Source organism: Fibroporia radiculosa (assembly GCF_000313525.1).
Source record: "Fibroporia radiculosa TFFH 294 genomic supercontigs, scaffold5656, whole genome shotgun sequence".
NCBI classification, from domain to species: Eukaryota; Fungi; Basidiomycota; class Agaricomycetes; order Polyporales; family Fibroporiaceae; genus Fibroporia; species Fibroporia radiculosa.
This window is the reverse complement of record NW_012133425.1, coordinates 73627-90330: the sequence shown is the minus strand read 5'-3', so window position 1 is coordinate 90330 and position 16704 is coordinate 73627. Positions and strand designations below refer to the sequence as shown.

Genomic DNA, 16704 nt, shown 5'->3' with positions numbered 1-16704 from the left:
GGAACGTAACCGCCTAGCCCTGGCAGTGCTGAGCTAGATGGTGGTGCGCCATTGTGCGAGGTGACAGGCTGGATTGGTGGAGGGGCGGGATAGGACGAAGGAGGAAAGGCAGAGGGTTGAGGAACGTGTGAGGGTGTGCTGCCTCGATGAACGGATTGCGACGCGAGATGTGGGGGGACAGAAGGGGCTGGAGGCAGTCCTAAAACTGGTGCTTCTGTTGCATTTCCCTGACTTGTGGTGTAGCTCGCAAGAATTCTCTGAGAGGTTGATGAATAAGTACCAGAAGAAGAGGGCATAGAATATATAAACAGCATACCTGAATAACGTCCATGTTCACCGCATTGATATTCACCATCACGGCCATGAGCGCATACGCAATCTGGGGCTGGCTGTTCAATATCGTACGCGCTTGTTCTGGCGTAGTTTTCTGGAGGTGTGGGGCTGAGCAGTCCAAAATTGTATTTACGAATCTGATACCTACCTTGAGCTGGAGAAGCAATTCAAGAAGCTGGTCCTCTTGTAGGGCTTGTGTAGACATCTTAATATATCTCGGCGGGGGCAGGGGTAATGAACCAAGCGTAGATTTCTACTATGCAAAGCTCGCACGGTTGGTGCTATCAGGATGTTAACCCTTGCGCAAACAAATAACAGTCGTACATCCGCGAGTTTTGCTCTCGTCCCGCAGTCTCTTCTTCAAACGTGTCTATTCAAAGGACTGTCTAAGTTTCCATCACGTGAACGTCATAAAACGCGCTCAGGGAACGCGTCCAGGCTGAGAAGAACCCTACTACACTCCAAGAATAAGCAGCTTATGAACACTGGCCGTTCCTTTACTTGAAAAAATGTTCACAAGTATCCTATCTGATATGATAGTAATACGAAAGACACTCGACCGCTCTCACCGCAATACAAGTTTACACAGTTAACTTCTACAAACGAGACGGCGAAGTACCACTATCGCAACAGTAGGGGTAATTGAGCTACGGGTCACTGTCGCTGTCGGTAAGCGCAAAGTGCAAGGACGCTCACGCTGCAACAAGACTCGCAAGCTCTCCCCGCGAGTCGAGACCCACAACGTTGTCGCATCCACCAACGTGCTTCTGGTCTAACAGAAGCATCCTCTCAGTAACTGTCGTTGACAGATTAAGGCAGGTAACATACTGATGAAGATGCTAGGTACGGTCCCCTGACCGGTCTTCTCTGCGAGATAGGACTGTATCTCACTTCCTTCATCTAGCTCGTCTAGTCTGTTGTACGCCGAGTGTCGCTGTTAAGCAGCAAGATAAACAAAATCCATAAACATACTCTAAGATTTTTGTGGGAACATTCGGAAACTTGGTCGTGAGCAGCTGCTTAGCTCGCTTGCAGTATGGGCACCAAGTCTTGGAGAAGATGGTGATCGTGCTATCGGAAACGGCGGTCTATGTGGAAGGCGAGGAAAGTATTAGCACTGTTTGTATGCGGACGGTCCATGTTATTACCTCAACAAGGTCTTTGGCAGCCATGAGTTTGCGCTGATGTACAGATGGTTTGGATGAAGATGGAGCGGCCGTACTGGAAATAGATGTGGGGATGCTTACTGGGTCGGGAGGGGAAGACGAGAACAAGGACGCGAGCCCGGAGGAGAAGGATCTATAAAGGCGGGGGAGCAGCATAGTGTAAGCCGCTTCGAGTCGATGACACAGAATCGCGTTGAATCTCGACATCCTGTCAATATCACGTGAATATCTCTCTATCGTTCTGCCCTCTGAGTCTAAGACATACGGACATGTCAATTGTGCAACGGGTATGCAAAGCTCTGGAGCGCATTGCGCCTCTCCGTCTTGCGGAGAAATGGGACAATGTAAGTAAAGTATTTCGACGTCTTGTCAGCGCACTTACATGCTCTTAAGGTTGGCCTACTGCTCGGTACTCGACGTTCAGCTTTTTAGCTTCTCCGCTTGTTTTAAACAAATTTGGTCGCAGAGGCCCCGCAACAACGCGCCAACGCCAACCGTGTTCTGCTCACGATCGAGTATGTTCATTTGATCCACCTATTTAGCATGATTTGACATATCGAATCTAGCCTAACTCCAGCCGTACTGGTTGAAGCTTTGAGCACTCCGACAGCATTCATCGTCGCCTACCACCCGACTATATTCAAACCCTTCTCCTCGTTGACCCTCTCTAATCCTCTTCAAGCGTCTTTACTACGATGCGCTGCCGCAGGCATATCAGTCTACGTTCCGCACACTGCGCTAGATTCGGTCACTGGCGGTATTAACGACTGGCTCTGCCTAGGCCTCAATAACCAAATAGCTCCCCCGCAGGACAACATTCGGTTCATTGGCGAAGCGGACAAGGACGGTATGGGTGGATTGGGTAGGGTCATAACGTTCCCAGAGCCCATCAGCATGTCCGAGCTGCAGAGAAGAATTAAGGCTCATCTAAATGTGCAACACAGTACGCCGCTGTATGCTTGAGATTATTCATTTACTAACTTGTTCCAGTCCAAGTCGCATATACACCTCTTCGAGACCCGAATGTCGTACGGTCAGTTGCTGTGTGCGCTGGCTCAGGTGGATCTGTGCTTCTTGGCGTCGATGCAGACCTGTATTTTACTGGTGAGATGGTGCACCACGAAGTTCTAGAAGCGGTTGCTAGTGGCCACAATGTAGCCCTTTGTAAGTATTCTATTGACCACAATTCATCTCGGAGCCATCATACTTATCCTGAAACTATAGGCGGACACACGAACACCGAACGTGGTTATCTCAGGGTCCTCGCGCAGAAGCTATTACCTGAGCTATCTGCAGACGCTAGTCCGAGCGAAAGAAGCTTGGAGGTACATGTGAGCAAAGCAGATGAACATCCCTTACGTATCGTGTAACACAAATTCCGACGTTGCTGAGTTGCTTGCTGGAGATCATCTAGCGTGTGATGTTGTTAAACATCTCGTCACTGTCTTGTTCTGACAGGTATCTAGTCTAGGAGACTACAAAGCTGATTATATATTATGTCATCGGTCGACCTCACTGAGATACATGATGCGAATAAAAGATCAGAATTCCACTTTGGTCCACAAGATTGTAATAAGACGTACCCAAACACAAGATCCTTTAAGCAATGATGTTAGTAACAAGTATAGCCTACAGTCATAGGGACTGACCATAGTTCCGATGATCGCAACGACGTCGGCAAGATAATGCTGTTAGTGGACAAATATGTCAAGTATTGCATAACTGTAATGGGGGATAAAGAAATCCTTACATCTACGATATCGGAGATTAGCAACAAAATCAATCATGTATCAAGGAAGATACGTACGTCTCATCATCATATCAGCACCAGCGAGATGTGCAAACCCAGGAGCGCGAATCTTGCAACGGTAGGGTCGATTTGTCCCATCGGAGATCAGATACACACCCATCTCTCCCTTGGGAGCCTCGATGGCACTGTATGTCTCTCCTGGAGGAACTGAATAACCTTCACTGAAGATCTATTATAATTATAAATAACAATGGCACAAATTTGATAGGAAGTCAAAATCAATAGAGCAGACAGGCAAGAACAACATACTTTGAAGTGATGGATCAGAGACTCCATACTCTCTTTCATGGAGGCTCGTGGAGGAGGAACCAATTTGTAATCATCGACTTTGACGGCCCCAGTGGGCATCTTATTCAGGCACTACGTGAACGTCAGACAGAGGCCCAAATATTTTCGAAACTCAAAGAAAACTACCTGGTCAACGATCCGGAGAGACTCTCGGAATTCTTGGACACGGCAAAGGTAGCGATCATAGCAGTCGCCATTCTTACCAACAGGAACATCAAATTCGACCTGAATAAATGGAAATCTAAGAGTCATACTACTGAAAGCAGAAACCGACTTACTTCATCGTACTTGTCATATGGAGCAATTTTCCTGATATCCCATGGTACACCACTGCCCCGCAACATGACTCCGCTGAAGCTGTAGTCCAGTGCCTGTTTGGCCGTGACAACGCCGATGCCAATAGTACGCTCCTTCCAAATACGGTTTCCAGTAACAACCTCCTCGATCTCGTCAACACGGGAGCTGAATTGCGATGCCCACTGGTAAATATCTTCCAGAAGACCATGCGGAAGGTCGAACGCAACACCACCCGGGCGTACATATGCTGCGTGCAACCGCGCACCAGAAACTCTCTCATAGAACTCCATAAGCTTTTCCCGCTCTTCGAAACCCCACAAGAAGGGCGTTAAAGCACCCACATCCATGGCGTGCGTGAGGACGGCCATTAGATCTTACACTCAAATGTGAATGATAGAATTTCATCGTTTATAAGAAACTCACGGTTCAAGATACGAGTGATCTCTCCGAACAAAGTTCGAATCCATTTAGCACGCTCAGGTACCTCGATGTTAAGCAGTTTTTCTACAGCGAGAGAGTAGCAGAGCTCATTCGTCACTGGAACGGGATCAGCCATCGAGCTACAATCACGAAAAGATAGACATACTCATTGAAACATAATCAAGCCGATCAAAATATGGGAGCGCCTGAGTGTATGTCTTGTACTCGATGAGCTTCTCAGTACCTCGATGGAGGAGACCGACATGCTGAGATATTATACCATTCAAAGATCTATTCGGAAGAGACGTTGGAAGATGATGCGATGACTCACAGGATCTGCCCGCAATACTTCTTCGCCGTTCAGCTCCAGAATCAGTCGAAGTACGCCGTGAGCAGCAGGATGTTGAGGACTGTCATTCATCAGCAAAAAGAACAGACGATTGGTATTCCCAACAGAGACTCTCACCCGAAGTTAACTAGGCATGGTAATCACGAATGAACACGACCAGTGATTTCGTCAAACAGCGCGATTACTTACCAGTGAAGTGTCTCATTTGTGCATCTCTTCGCGTCCCTGTCTCTGCTAAGATCTCCGAGGCGTGTATACCCTGCAAATCCTCAACTGTATGAGTGTCAAATATGCTTTTTGCTCCTCGTGTCTGGGCAGCGGCACTGGGGTCAGTCGCAGGCTCAGCTTGCAGGACATTGGAAGCAGATAGGCCACGACGAGCATTCAACACCGAGATATATGGCGGCGAAGATGCAGATATTCGCGGTGACCGCGCCAGGTGGCGACGTAAGAGCGTTGAGGCCATCGTCGCCACAAGTAAGGTTGGGTGTACCGTCGTCGACGCTGTCGGGACTCGGTGCCAAACGGGATGGTCTCATTGGCCGGTCATATTTCCGCGTTAGGAGTGAGGCTCTCACAATCTCGTGATCTGTCGACCGCATCGAGCGCTTGTTGCCTCGATCTTAAATTGCCAGTCACCACAGTCGCCGAGGGTTGAGTACAGTCGACCTTCAGCTTTATTCTCAAGCCCCGAAACTTTATGATTTGATACTTGTGCAGTTGAGGAGAGTTGTGAATGATGCTTTGTATAGTATCTGTATTTTTGCTTCTGGTGCTGGCTGTCCGCGCGCAGGAACCATGCACGGCCCATAACGGCGACAATTACTATGATTTGAGTTCCTTGAAGTCAAGGTGCGCTTGGGACCGTCTACGACTTTAGCTTCACTTCCCTTTCGTCTCTGCCACTTCTATGAAGCTTTGCCACTAATTGACGCCAGTATCCAGTAAAGACTATCAGTTCAAGTCCCCGGACGGAAGGGAATTCTTCATAAATGTATGCAGGTCGGTCAGCACAGAAACATTGGCAATCGAAAATCCCCAGGATGTTGCTGGCTTTGCCCGGCAAAATACAGGACAGGGCGACTTTTCCATCGGGTGTGTGCACTGACCATTCACTCACTTTCCGGGCAGTCCACTTAATGTGCTTATGCTTTGTCAGGAACGTTAACACCTCGCTGCTTGTACGAAACGATCACCTCTTCCTGATTATGACGGACGGCTCGCGCTGCCCCGATGCTGACGGCATGACGGCCTCGACCGCTGTCAGGTTCATTTGCGATACATCGGTATTCGGCGCAGGTGGGTAATTGGGCAGTGACGCTGACAAGCCCAGGTTGTACTGAATATTTTGAAGGCAATCCGGAACTCGTTGCACAATTGCCTCCTGATGATGGCTCCGCGTGTGCATTCTTTGTCGAGTGGAGAACTCATGTCAGGCCAACTTACCGAGCTCGATTCCTACTCATCCTTCTGATGCACTTGATTCCTACAGGTAGCTTGTCCGACACATCAGAAGACAGGGAATATTGGATTTATCACAGTTCTTGCGGCTATGTACGTGAATTATGGCAGATTTTGTCTAATCATAGCTGATCTGCCTTGTCCCGGCATCCATTAGAATGGGAACGGTGTTTATGTTATACATCCTGGTGGGAACTTGGTACAACCGTTATGTGCTTGAACTTCGAGGTTTCGATCAGATTCCCCGAATATCCTTCATCCCTCTCGGAAGCATTGTCTCGTCCGTCCATAGCTGGATCGATCGTCTCCGATATGGCTCTTCTGATGGGAGGGGTGTTGGGTACAGAGGATTGGCTGAGGAAGAAGGCATGCTGAGTGGCCCCCCAGGATTTCTGGACGAACAGGACGAGGAAGATCCGCATGAGGGGGACGCGCAGCGAAGTGAGGATACTAGCCCAGTGGGAATTGACTCGGATGGAGTAATCAGATTGTAACGTATGCATTGTTGTCCACCCTGTCACTGAATCTACTATCCAGAATTGTTCGTACGGTATTCAAAGCATCGAGTCGTCGCATCTCTTCGGGTGCTGGCAAGGACGAATTCCGGGCAAGCTCAAGTGCTATCAGCCGGTGCTCGCTTCGGTGATCAGTAGCTATTTCCTAGACTTGAAATGAGGAGGACGGGTGCTAAATGCCGCGTACCGGAGCGTCTTCCGTCTCTATCGATTTCCATGTCATGCATATGCGTGGGTCAGTGGGTATAGCGGCGAAGCGGATGACCGCAGTAGGACCGCTCATGGGGGTGGCCGGGGATGCGATGGGGGAAGATAACAAGATTGGGCACTCGACATGCCGCAGCACAGAGCACAATTCGGCCGCTGTGTAGAGAGTGATTTGGACGCTTTCTTTGTGTTCAAAGGTCGATTGTTGTTGCCTGTATTTACGTCTTCGTCGTCGTCCCCGACGACGACAATAGGGTGGCCTAGTGAATTCGAAACAGGAGCCAGAGCGGGCGCCCGGCGTGCGAAAGGGACGAGCGACCGACTTGTGCGCGGCGGCTGAGTCGGGTTCTGTCCTGGACGTAATTGAGGATCCGCCACTGGGATTGGGACTTGTTCTCATTGTTTCTTTCGTTCTGTTGTCCCCCTCCGTCCTTTTCCTCTCTCTCTTCTTTCTCCCTTTTATCTCCCTGTATCCCCCTTCAACGACGAAACGACAAGAACGACCCACCCATGGATCCTCATCCAATGGACGACCACTCTCAGAACTACATCCCTCAGACCTACCCCATGTATGGATCCGAAGACGACCAGTCCTATATGCTGTATTCCCAACAAATGCCCGCTTCGTATCAAGTCGTGCATCCTGGCCCCCCTCCGCGTGGGTTTTTACGCCATGTCTTCATCTCAGCGTGCATACCAGATCTGATACGCTTACTCGTCGCATTGTCATTCTATTGCAATGCGCAACAACAGGCCAGCTTTCCGAGACGGATCTACACCAAGCGATGCAATATCAGAGGTCGTTGAACTTGATACCACAGCAATATGGCGCCCCCGTGTACAACGCATCGCCGCCTCATGGTGTGATGCCTCTCTCCGCGTCCCCCCCTCCCCAATCACCGAATATGTACGACCCCCTTTCCCCTCCTGTGTCCGGATCGGACACCTCCGCAGACGGGATCTATCATCACTCCCGCAATAGCTCGGCTACGGGCTCCCCGTCCTCCTCCCGTGCCAATTCGCTCGTGCATAGGAACCCGTTGCGGTATAACCCGACGCCGTCGCCTACGAGCTCATCCGCTGGTCGGCGCAGTCGAGGTCGCTCCATCTCGGACGACGAGGATTCTTTTAACATGGCAGAGACATTAGCCAATACCAGGAAGGAAGCGACTCGAAGACAAAGGATCGAGGCTGAGCAGAGGCGTCGGGACGAGCTCCGCGACGGCTATGCTAGGTTGAAGGATGTTTTGCCAGTTTCGAACCAGAAAAGCAGCAAGGTCTCTTTGTTGGAACGCGGTAAGCCATGCCTCTCTTATATAGGTGATACCGCGCTAATACAAATCGGGTCCGGTCAGCCTGCAACCACATTACGTCTCTCGAAAAATCGAACAAGGCACTGCAAGCTCGGCTTGCTCAAGTAGAGCTGGAGGTGGGAAGACTCCGCTCACTTAACGAGAAGATCTCGCTAGGCGTCGGCAACTCGCCGTCTCCCAGCCAGGTAAACATGGACTCCCGGCCGTTGTCTCCTCCGCCCGAAGATTCACAGACCTCGCAGCCCCATCAGCTCGCCTCTGTCGCCGGGCAGGCTCCTCCTCGAGAAGACTCAAGAAGTCCGTCCGCCTCGGAAGCAGGCTTCTGACGATGTCTTATGTCGACTTACGCTTAACAACGGACATTATCCCTCTTCCTATTTCATCTTGCTAAATCTCAAGTGCCACCTTCAATTTAACGTCTATCCAATCACTTCATGCATCATCTTGACTGCAACATTTGCGCGGAGTTTCTCGACGCCACATCTGGAAATGCGGTGCACGGTCTCGGAATGGAGGATGCAGGAAGGTCCGGACATCTTCGTTGCAGCTCGAGTCTGCTGGTCGAGTTCGAGACGCTGGAGGGATTGTGTACAGCGCCAGGCGCGCTTATCCCTATACGTCCGCTCGCCTCACTCCCTGCTGGACTTGAGTGTCAATCTCTGCGCAATTCTCTGTTCTTGAAGTTACAGGCTGGTGTGCTCAGAGGCCATGCTATCAGTCTATACCAACACATCCTGCACTTCGTCGATCGGCGATTGGCGCGTGCACAGTTGTGTAGGTCCCTCCGATCCGGCGCGAACAAAGAGACACGAATATTGGCATAACCAGGATGCGTGCATCTCTTGAGCTCCTCCGGACGTGCTCGTCATTTTTCATTTCCTTGTTTCCTCTCCCCCAAGTCACGAACATTGCTCTTGTAGAACACAGAAATCCATGATAACCCAGTCTTGGCGCGTCCACTTCCCGCTTCTGGTTCTGTCTCACTTATTCTCTCCATTACGCATTTTGTATTAGCACTAGCAGTTGCGTTGCAATGACCTTACCAAATCAGTATTGTAGCGTAGCGGAGATACGTCTTGCGTCATTCGACAATCTATTGATACAGTTGTGTTTAAGTAACGGACGATATCGTGATGATTTGGGTAAAGCTATAAGGCGAGTGATAGGAGACTAATTGACCAAGCAGACATGACAGTGCCGGCAAGATGTTTTAAAAGGAGAGTTCAAGACGCGGAGCGTGATGCTGTAAATAAAGGCATGGGATATGACAGATTCACGTCTAGAGATACACCGTCAGCAACTCATCACAGGGCGATCAAAATGGGGCACACCCTAGATCGACTAGACCCGTACGCGGAATTGGTGGCGTAACCGGGGGAAACTGCACTGACAGATTCCTAAGACAAGTCACGACTAGCGCGACAAATGATGTACCCTGTGTACTTGATATGGTGGATTTGAACACCCGACGCATGAGTATCATGACAGTTTACTGGAAGAGTCTCAGCAATGCAATACGCCAGAAGTCTGGGCGCAGCGGAGTCCCTCTTCGTCGGCATACCTCTGACCTAGTGGGATGCGGCTGTGGCAGAGATCGGCGCTCCTTCCGAATAGCAGGGCCCTAATAACCAAACCGGAAAATAAGACCAGTCTCTGTAAGCTGAGAACGGTCGAGACCTGGAGATACCACATACGTGCCATCTTGCATCGTCGTCAGCCATTTTTCGCACTAATGCTGGATTCCGCGCAGTTGCTTGAACAGGAATAGTCGCGCGCGCTCGTACCTGTGCACCTACGGTGTTCGCATCACTACACGCATGACACGTTCTTCGGCGGGGTCTCTCAGTCGTGGAGGCCGTGCTCCCCTGATTCATGCGGCAGTGAGCCAGAGGAGATAATTCAGGGCAATACAGCGATGATCGCACCTTGGGATTGTGGTACGTTGCTTTACGAGTAGGAGTCGCCGTACAGCTACGTCGCAGGATGTCCGCGGAGGCAATTTACCAGTGGTGCGAGTCGAAGGAGAGGGAGCGAAATAAGCCAAGCGGACGAAGGAAAGAAGAATAACTCTATGTGAGTCCCTGATGACCCATTGCCGCCTATCGCCAGTTCTTTCCCATCCGACCCTGGAGAACGGTCACCCGAAAGCGAGGGGAGCAAAAGTTGAACGGCCCGCGATCTGAACTCCCTACCTTCCGTATGAAAGCGCCCGAAGACGGCAGCCGGTGCCCGAGATAGCGTCGTAAAGCGGCGAAGCTTTGCGATTGAAGGCTCAACCTTCCCGGAGATATGGGTGGCCCGATAGCAGGTATCTCTATGGATGAGGAGCATGCTACACCCTCGGCGATCAGGCTGGACCTCGGTAGACTGACCAATGGTGCCGACGTCCTTTGAAAGAACAACCTCATACCAAGCTTCGAGAGTTCACCTAGGAAGCATCACTCACGGCGTCAGATCAACATGTGGGTACCGAGCGGCGAGAGACCCATTCAGTTGATGCAAAACATTGCATCCGAAAACGAAGATGAACAGCGAATGGCCCAATCACGTTACCCCGCTGGCGTCTTGGGTGTCTATCTTGAAACGAAGTGGAGGAGAGCGCTGAGAAAAGCCCTGGTTTTGAATGGCCACTTGACCGGTACGATCGCTTAGTGAACCAGCGGAAATTACACAGGGTGTTTTACCGTTTTCATTGAAGAGGGTAACGGCACTTTCATACTGGGCTTTGCGTGACGACTCCGTGGAGGCATGTATGTTTGAGATCCGGCCATTGCAGCATGTATGATAAACCGAGTGGATACTTTTGTGCGAGGCCAGTGTATGAACTAGAATGATCACCTAGACACAAGCAGAGTGTGGCCCGAGAAGCGGGTCAGGAGCTCCGCATCGTGGTGCGGGAGCATTGTCGATTCAGCCCGGCGATGAAGTCAGAAGACTGGTATCTGCAATCTGCGAAAAGCCATAGACTGGGATACTGTGTCCCAGGGGGTGGGGAAAGTGGTGCTGTGAATCTGGTCAATACGGGGAGAGGAGACAAGCACCGGATATGAATGCAAGAATTGTGAAGTCGGAGCCAGAGCCAGCGAGAGAAATTTGCCGATCCACCAATAGATCAAAGTAACGCGTGTTGGAAGCAGCTTTGTGGCAAAAACGTGTATGGCACCTCGCCTCGGGACCGCCCTGATGGTGTATGAAAGGAGAACAGCATATCGCAGTTGTCCGGTGAGCATGCTGGGCTAGTATGATCCGGGCGAGAGGACCAGCCTGGAATAAGTTTCGCTCGCTAACCGGTACATCCTTTCAATGAGTCACCAGAATATTCGCTGGTGTAATTACGAACAGAGGAAGCAGCGGCCTATTTCAAGACCGCTGCCAGTATGTACTTATCTCTATTCAGGAAACGTCAGCCGCATCACAACAAACCGAACAGGAGAAGTTTGCTCACAACCGAATACATCATTACTCGAGTCCAGCATATCACAGCTGCGTCTAGTCATAACCACTTGTTCCTGGTAAGTAGGACAAGTCAGACCTCTCCCTCGATTGCGCGCTCCGTCGAGGCTGATTCTCCCAGTGCTGTCAGTGCAAGGCGCGCTGAGCACGCCGTTCTTCTTGTCCCGTGGTCGAAAAGAGGTCGTGTGATCACTTTCCAAGAGAGCAGAAGTCCATGCGTGCAGGGCGCAGCTGTCTGTTCCACTGGAGGACTCGGAGTTGCCACTGACCGACCCAACTTGACACCCCGGAACGGCGGCCACGGCGACCTCCGCAGCGTGACCATCTGTGACGCAGTGACAGATCACAGTGATATACTTGGTTGTGACGATCTGTGACGCATAACCTGACGTCAGACTAGTGTGACTGTCACGCTGCCAGAAGCCCGCCCGACTGGAGTCCAACGTGCCTCAGCGAGGGAATTGTCCCACCCGCCGACTGGTTCAGAGTCTCAGGCCGTCGCTCAGCTCTCTCTCCTGCTCCCAGCAGTGCTAGGATACGCCTGCGTTCCGCTGTCGCGACCGCTATTTCTCGTCTTCGTATTCCTAGCGTCAAGACAACTGCTGCTGCTACTGCTGCTTAAGCGATCACTAGTCAAATTCGTTCTTTACGTCCCCAAACACTCGTCCTTCACAATGTGGTGAGCGATTCTTCCTCGGGAGTCTGCATCGCCCTCGTCTGATGCGTCTGAATCCGCCGGTGAAGGTGCGATAACTGTCTGCTGGTCTTGCCTCTGGTAAGCAGGCTATCATGATCGTCGCGAGCTGCATGTCCTCACCCCGAGCTTTCTCCCAGCGTCATGGCGCAATGGCTTGGGCAATCCTCATCTTTGTATTGGCATCCACATTTTTGGGGTGGCGTAGCTCTCATAATTTATCGTTCTAGCTGTACAGCGTCGCAGGGGGTATTTTCTTGCTCGAACTAGGTCCATACATCTACTTCACTTATCCAGAATGGTTTGTCGCGTGTGCTATCGCGCAAATGTACTGATCTGAGCGATATTGCCCCGCCGTTTAGGCAGATCTACGGAGGCATTGGCATAGGCGTCGGCGTTGTCGCTGCTATCAACGTTCTTGCTCTCTCCAACGTGAGTAACCTGTCTGAAGAAGCCCTCGCGGACCCCTCAAACGTGCTAATTCGGCCCGGTTTGTATCCGCTAGCGATCGTATTTATGGACTCGCGTTTGTAAGATCCTATGGCCGTTTGTGATCGTGATATGTGCGATCCGAGCCATCATCATGATCGTCGAATTGCAGCGCGGGTACGTGGCGATTTTTTTCAGGACATTTGGCTTTCTTTATGCAGGCCTCGATGCATACGGGATGTTTTGTTTCTGAGTTTCTTGAAGCCCTGCCGGCGGCCATGGTGTCTTTTGGCTTCTTTACAAGACTGGGATCCGCTTGGCTTTGGCGTGGTGACTTGCGCTCTCGGAGCGCAGCTTCTTCTCCGGGCCGTTCATATTCCGGCTCACCAAGCATTCATTTGGCTTCAGTTATCGAGTACTTCGGCCCTGCTTCTGGCCTGGCCAGATTTTGAGTTTAGGAGGAACTCAATCACTAGTGTGGTGCCCTCGGTATTTTGGTTCAGGGGGTGGTCGATGCTACGGCCCTCCAAAACGTTCTGCCTCATCATCCTATCTGTTGGAACGGATTCCTTTTGCTTGTTCTGCAACCTACCTTTCGAGATTTCGGACGATGTCTTCTGGTGCACTCTGGCCCGCCTTCCGCTCATCATGATATGCTTTGTTGGTTCATGCTGACACGCGTCTTTGGTCCCATCGATTTCATTTACAAGGAAATCCGAGATCTTGTGGGAATGCGCGAACGGACAGCAGCTCTGGCCCCCATCGGAGGAGGCAGGCTACGGAGGGACGACCTCGATGCCCTCGATCTTGTGCACCGCTGGATTCCCGACGATCTACGTAGTTTTCATCATCGCCCTCCTTGTGGACCTCGCTTTCCAGGTAAGCATGTACACGATCCGGTGACCAATTTGGTAATGAGTCCTCATATAACTGGGTCCTAATCCCGTGACAGTTGTATATGTTCTTCATGACTTGGAGATACGAGAAATTGCTCCAGCACTATCAGAGCATGCAGCCTACTATCGGGGGTGAGTTGTCTATATTGTCGGAGACATTCCATGTGATTGAGGAAAACTATTTCACTAGGCTATTACAAGGCGTGAACGAGTCGGCGCGGCGTGTGCATCTCCGCCTCGGTGTGATTTCATTCGTTTCTGTGGACGTTTCAGACTTGCTCCGTCACCTTTCTGTTTCTTTCTGTCACCTGTGCTTTGCGCTCTCTTGACGACAACTCACGACTTATGACTCTGTTACGATCGACTTATTGTTATGCTGACGACCGCTCACGACATGTTGTGTTTGTAGTATCGCTGTTGTATCTCTGACCTTGATTGTATGGTAACATTGTATCCACGAGCGCCGATGTGAGGCGCCTACGCGGAAGCAATGAGAACGATTTTGAGCGCGATTCGGTTGTTTGAATGGCGCGGAGATCTAGAGGACAAGCGAGGGTGGGATTCTGCTCCGTTGGCGAGAATCAATTTTCGGAGGGTACCAAGATGACAGTGGCTCATTGTGCAGACTGACAGAAGATAGAAGAGCAGCGCAAGGCTCGTCGCAGGCTGCGGGTGCATATGGAGTATTGATCGGAACAATACGAAGGGGCAGGGAATATAGCGAGCGTCAGCTGGGGCAGAAGGGGAAAAGAGAGGACAAAGAGGGAGATGGAGACGCGGACAGCCGGCAAGGGAAATGAAAACAACGCAGCAGACGCTGGGTTAGACTCGGGGCCATGAGGCGTCGCTAGATGTGGCTCGGCCTGGCCGATCTGCCGGGGATGAGGGCAGCTTCCCGGGAAGGGATAGCGCTGGGAGGGCGAACAGAGCAGATGCGGGGGAAAGAGCGGCTGGTGAGACGCGCAAGGGAGACTTGCCTTTGCGGGCTTGGCCAGGTGGTGATGTGACGGATAAGGACGATCGATGGGGGCGGTACGGGCGAGACACGTAAAGTGGGCTCGCCGCTGGCCGGGGAGTGGTGGGAGGGAGGGAGCAGGGGCAGCAGGGGCAGCAGGGGGTGGTGGTGCGCAGGGGGGAGGGGGTACGGCGAAGGTGGACGGGATGCGTGCGTGTGAATGGTGGGACGCGAGGCGTGGCGCGAGTCGGGCAGAGGGCTGGGTTGGCGTGGGCGTGAAAGCGACAACGACAGCGGCTGCGGGGACGAGGAGGAGGGGAGAGAGAAGAGGAGAGGAGAGGAGAGAATGGGTGGCCCCCGGTCGCGGCGCGGCAGACTCGGAGACGGGCGGAACCATTTCATCTCCCTGTCACGCCCTCTCCGTTCTGTGAAGAGCTCACGCTGTCACGGCGCCAGTCTCCCCTGTCACGCACACACGAGGCAGCGGCTGATGAAGGAAGGCCCTTCCTCTGTGGTCCCTTCTCGCGGGTATATAGCTCTCTCCCCTCCCCGTCCTCTCTCCTTATCCTCCTCCTCCGTCCCGCCCCGCCCCCTCCGCCGGTTTCTTCTTTTAGTTATTGTCCCTTGTCTTTGCATCCATCGTGCAACCGGTCAAGTTGTTGTCTTTTTTTCGTGCGTCTCCCTTGCCAACTTCGCTTCCCCACACAATAAACTGACCGCCCGCCCCTCCAGGCATCTGGCTTATATCGGTCTCTTTTTGACGGTCCTCTCGGTACACACCCCACACACATTCTAAACTCGCTCTAGCATCCCCCACTATATCTTCTGTTGCAATGGAGACTGCCCACCTCGAACACGTCCTCGACCACACCAAGGCCACCGACTTCATGGACGCCGCCAACTTCAACAACTTCGACCCGCTCTCCGGCCTCGATTACCTGCAGTACCCCCACTCGCCTTTCGGCGTTTCGGCCATGGGTCGTAAGTACTACCACGATATTAGCTACTCCGCTTGCTTAGTCGGACTAGTCCCTGCAGCTGGCGGTTCCCCTCGCCTGGGCTTCAACTCGCTCAACCTCTCCAGCGGTCTCGGCGAGTACACGTACACGTCAAGCCCTTCCTATACGACCGGCTCCCCCGCGCGCCCCTTCACCCCGACTGGCATCTACCCCGGTGCACTCTCCAACCTCAGCACCGGCGAGCTCTCGTCCGACAGTGTGGCGTCTGGTCGGAGTCGCCGCGGTAGCGGTACACACTCCCCTGGCCCCTCCGTCCCCCCAGGCTCGCTGGCTGCCGTCCCCCGCTCGCATCGCTTCAACCCACTTGCTGCCGCCGTGACACGATCGTCGGCGCGCCAGCAGAAGAAGCGCAGCAAGGCCTCGGACGAGTTTGCGAGTGACGACGACGAGGATTTCAACCCTGGTCCAGTGTCGGCGAACAACGACGTCCGCAGGGAGGAGATCCGCCGCCAGCGCATCGAGTCGGAACAGCGGAGACGCGACGAACTCCGAGATGGCTACCGCAGGCTGAAGGACGCGCTGCCCGTGTCGAACCAGAAGTCGAGCAAGGTTTCCTTGTTGGATCGGGGTCGGTGACTTTCCTATTTTGCTTCCGTCGATCGGCGCTGATTGTGACGTCACAGCAACAACCCACATTCGCTATTTGGAGATGACCCAGCAGCAGCTCCAGACGAGACTGCAGGCTGCCGAGGCCGAGACTGCCCGTCTCCGCCACGTCAACGAGGCCCTCATGCTCGGCACCGCTGAGCAGCGCCATGCCGCCGCTGCCTCGGCTGTTGCCGCTGCACAGGCTCCCCAGTCACAGACTTCTGTGTTCTGAACGGCCATGGCCCCTGCAAAAGCTCGTCGTGCGCGTCAGGACGCGCGAGCAAGAAGATATGGACATCACGTGTATCAATGACTTCATGAGACCAATTGTACCCCTGCCAGGATCGCAGGATGCTCACGACTGCAAAGGACTATTTACGCATACACCTCCGCATTTTTACACATTTTTATTCTTTTTATTACCGGCATTCTATATCTCCGCATTTGCACCCACGTCACCATCACATTCATCACGTCCCCATTCCCCCCGCCCCCTTCTACATTCCGATTT

General features: G+C 52.4%; 8 protein-coding genes across 8 annotated transcripts; 5 read left to right on the top strand and 3 right to left on the bottom strand.

Annotated features, from left to right (window-relative positions):
- Positions 1–1025: 1025 nt before the first annotated feature.
- On the bottom strand, positions 1026–1655 carry FIBRA_05936 (uncharacterized protein; the record flags this gene model as incomplete). Its single annotated transcript, XM_012327682.1, has 4 exons — positions 1026–1105; positions 1162–1247; positions 1306–1421; positions 1482–1655. The coding sequence occupies 4 exons, from the start codon at positions 1653–1655 to the stop codon at positions 1026–1028; spliced, it is 456 nt and encodes a 151-aa protein (XP_012183072.1).
- A 113-nt stretch (positions 1656–1768) lies between these two features.
- Positions 1769–2869, top strand: FIBRA_05935 (uncharacterized protein; the record flags this gene model as incomplete). The annotated part of the gene is made up of 6 exons (XM_012327681.1): positions 1769–1843; positions 1893–1908; positions 1966–2014; positions 2066–2442; positions 2490–2663; positions 2724–2869. The coding sequence occupies 6 exons, from the start codon at positions 1769–1771 to the stop codon at positions 2867–2869; spliced, it is 837 nt and encodes a 278-aa protein (XP_012183071.1).
- A 129-nt stretch (positions 2870–2998) lies between these two features.
- Positions 2999–5129, bottom strand: FIBRA_05934 (uncharacterized protein; the record flags this gene model as incomplete). The annotated part of the gene is made up of 12 exons (XM_012327680.1): positions 2999–3014; positions 3083–3096; positions 3133–3251; positions 3307–3478; positions 3559–3669; positions 3724–3822; positions 3876–4267; positions 4318–4431; positions 4481–4580; positions 4646–4724; positions 4781–4790; positions 4853–5129. The coding sequence occupies 12 exons, from the start codon at positions 5127–5129 to the stop codon at positions 2999–3001; spliced, it is 1503 nt and encodes a 500-aa protein (XP_012183070.1).
- Positions 5130–5871: 742 nt separating this feature from the next.
- Positions 5872–6618, top strand: FIBRA_05933 (uncharacterized protein; the record flags this gene model as incomplete). Its single annotated transcript, XM_012327679.1, has 4 exons — positions 5872–5962; positions 6018–6094; positions 6156–6217; positions 6282–6618. The coding sequence occupies 4 exons, from the start codon at positions 5872–5874 to the stop codon at positions 6616–6618; spliced, it is 567 nt and encodes a 188-aa protein (XP_012183069.1).
- A 738-nt stretch (positions 6619–7356) lies between these two features.
- Positions 7357–8485, top strand: FIBRA_05932 (uncharacterized protein; the record flags this gene model as incomplete). The annotated part of the gene is made up of 3 exons (XM_012327678.1): positions 7357–7508; positions 7547–8142; positions 8202–8485. The coding sequence occupies 3 exons, from the start codon at positions 7357–7359 to the stop codon at positions 8483–8485; spliced, it is 1032 nt and encodes a 343-aa protein (XP_012183068.1).
- A 3973-nt stretch (positions 8486–12458) lies between these two features.
- FIBRA_05931 (uncharacterized protein) lies at positions 12459–13838 on the top strand (the record flags this gene model as incomplete). Its single annotated transcript, XM_012327677.1, has 6 exons — positions 12459–12482; positions 12537–12607; positions 12669–12836; positions 13446–13614; positions 13688–13763; positions 13822–13838. The coding sequence occupies 6 exons, from the start codon at positions 12459–12461 to the stop codon at positions 13836–13838; spliced, it is 525 nt and encodes a 174-aa protein (XP_012183067.1).
- Positions 13839–14245: 407 nt separating this feature from the next.
- FIBRA_05930 (uncharacterized protein) lies at positions 14246–14983 on the bottom strand (the record flags this gene model as incomplete). The annotated part of the gene is made up of 1 exon (XM_012327676.1): positions 14246–14983. One exon carries the CDS (start codon positions 14981–14983, stop codon positions 14246–14248), a length of 738 nt encoding a protein of 245 aa, XP_012183066.1.
- Positions 14984–15419: 436 nt separating this feature from the next.
- FIBRA_05929 (uncharacterized protein) lies at positions 15420–16425 on the top strand (the record flags this gene model as incomplete). The annotated part of the gene is made up of 3 exons (XM_012327675.1): positions 15420–15567; positions 15616–16173; positions 16229–16425. 3 exons carry the CDS (start codon positions 15420–15422, stop codon positions 16423–16425), a joined length of 903 nt encoding a protein of 300 aa, XP_012183065.1.
- Positions 16426–16704: the final 279 nt, after the last annotated feature.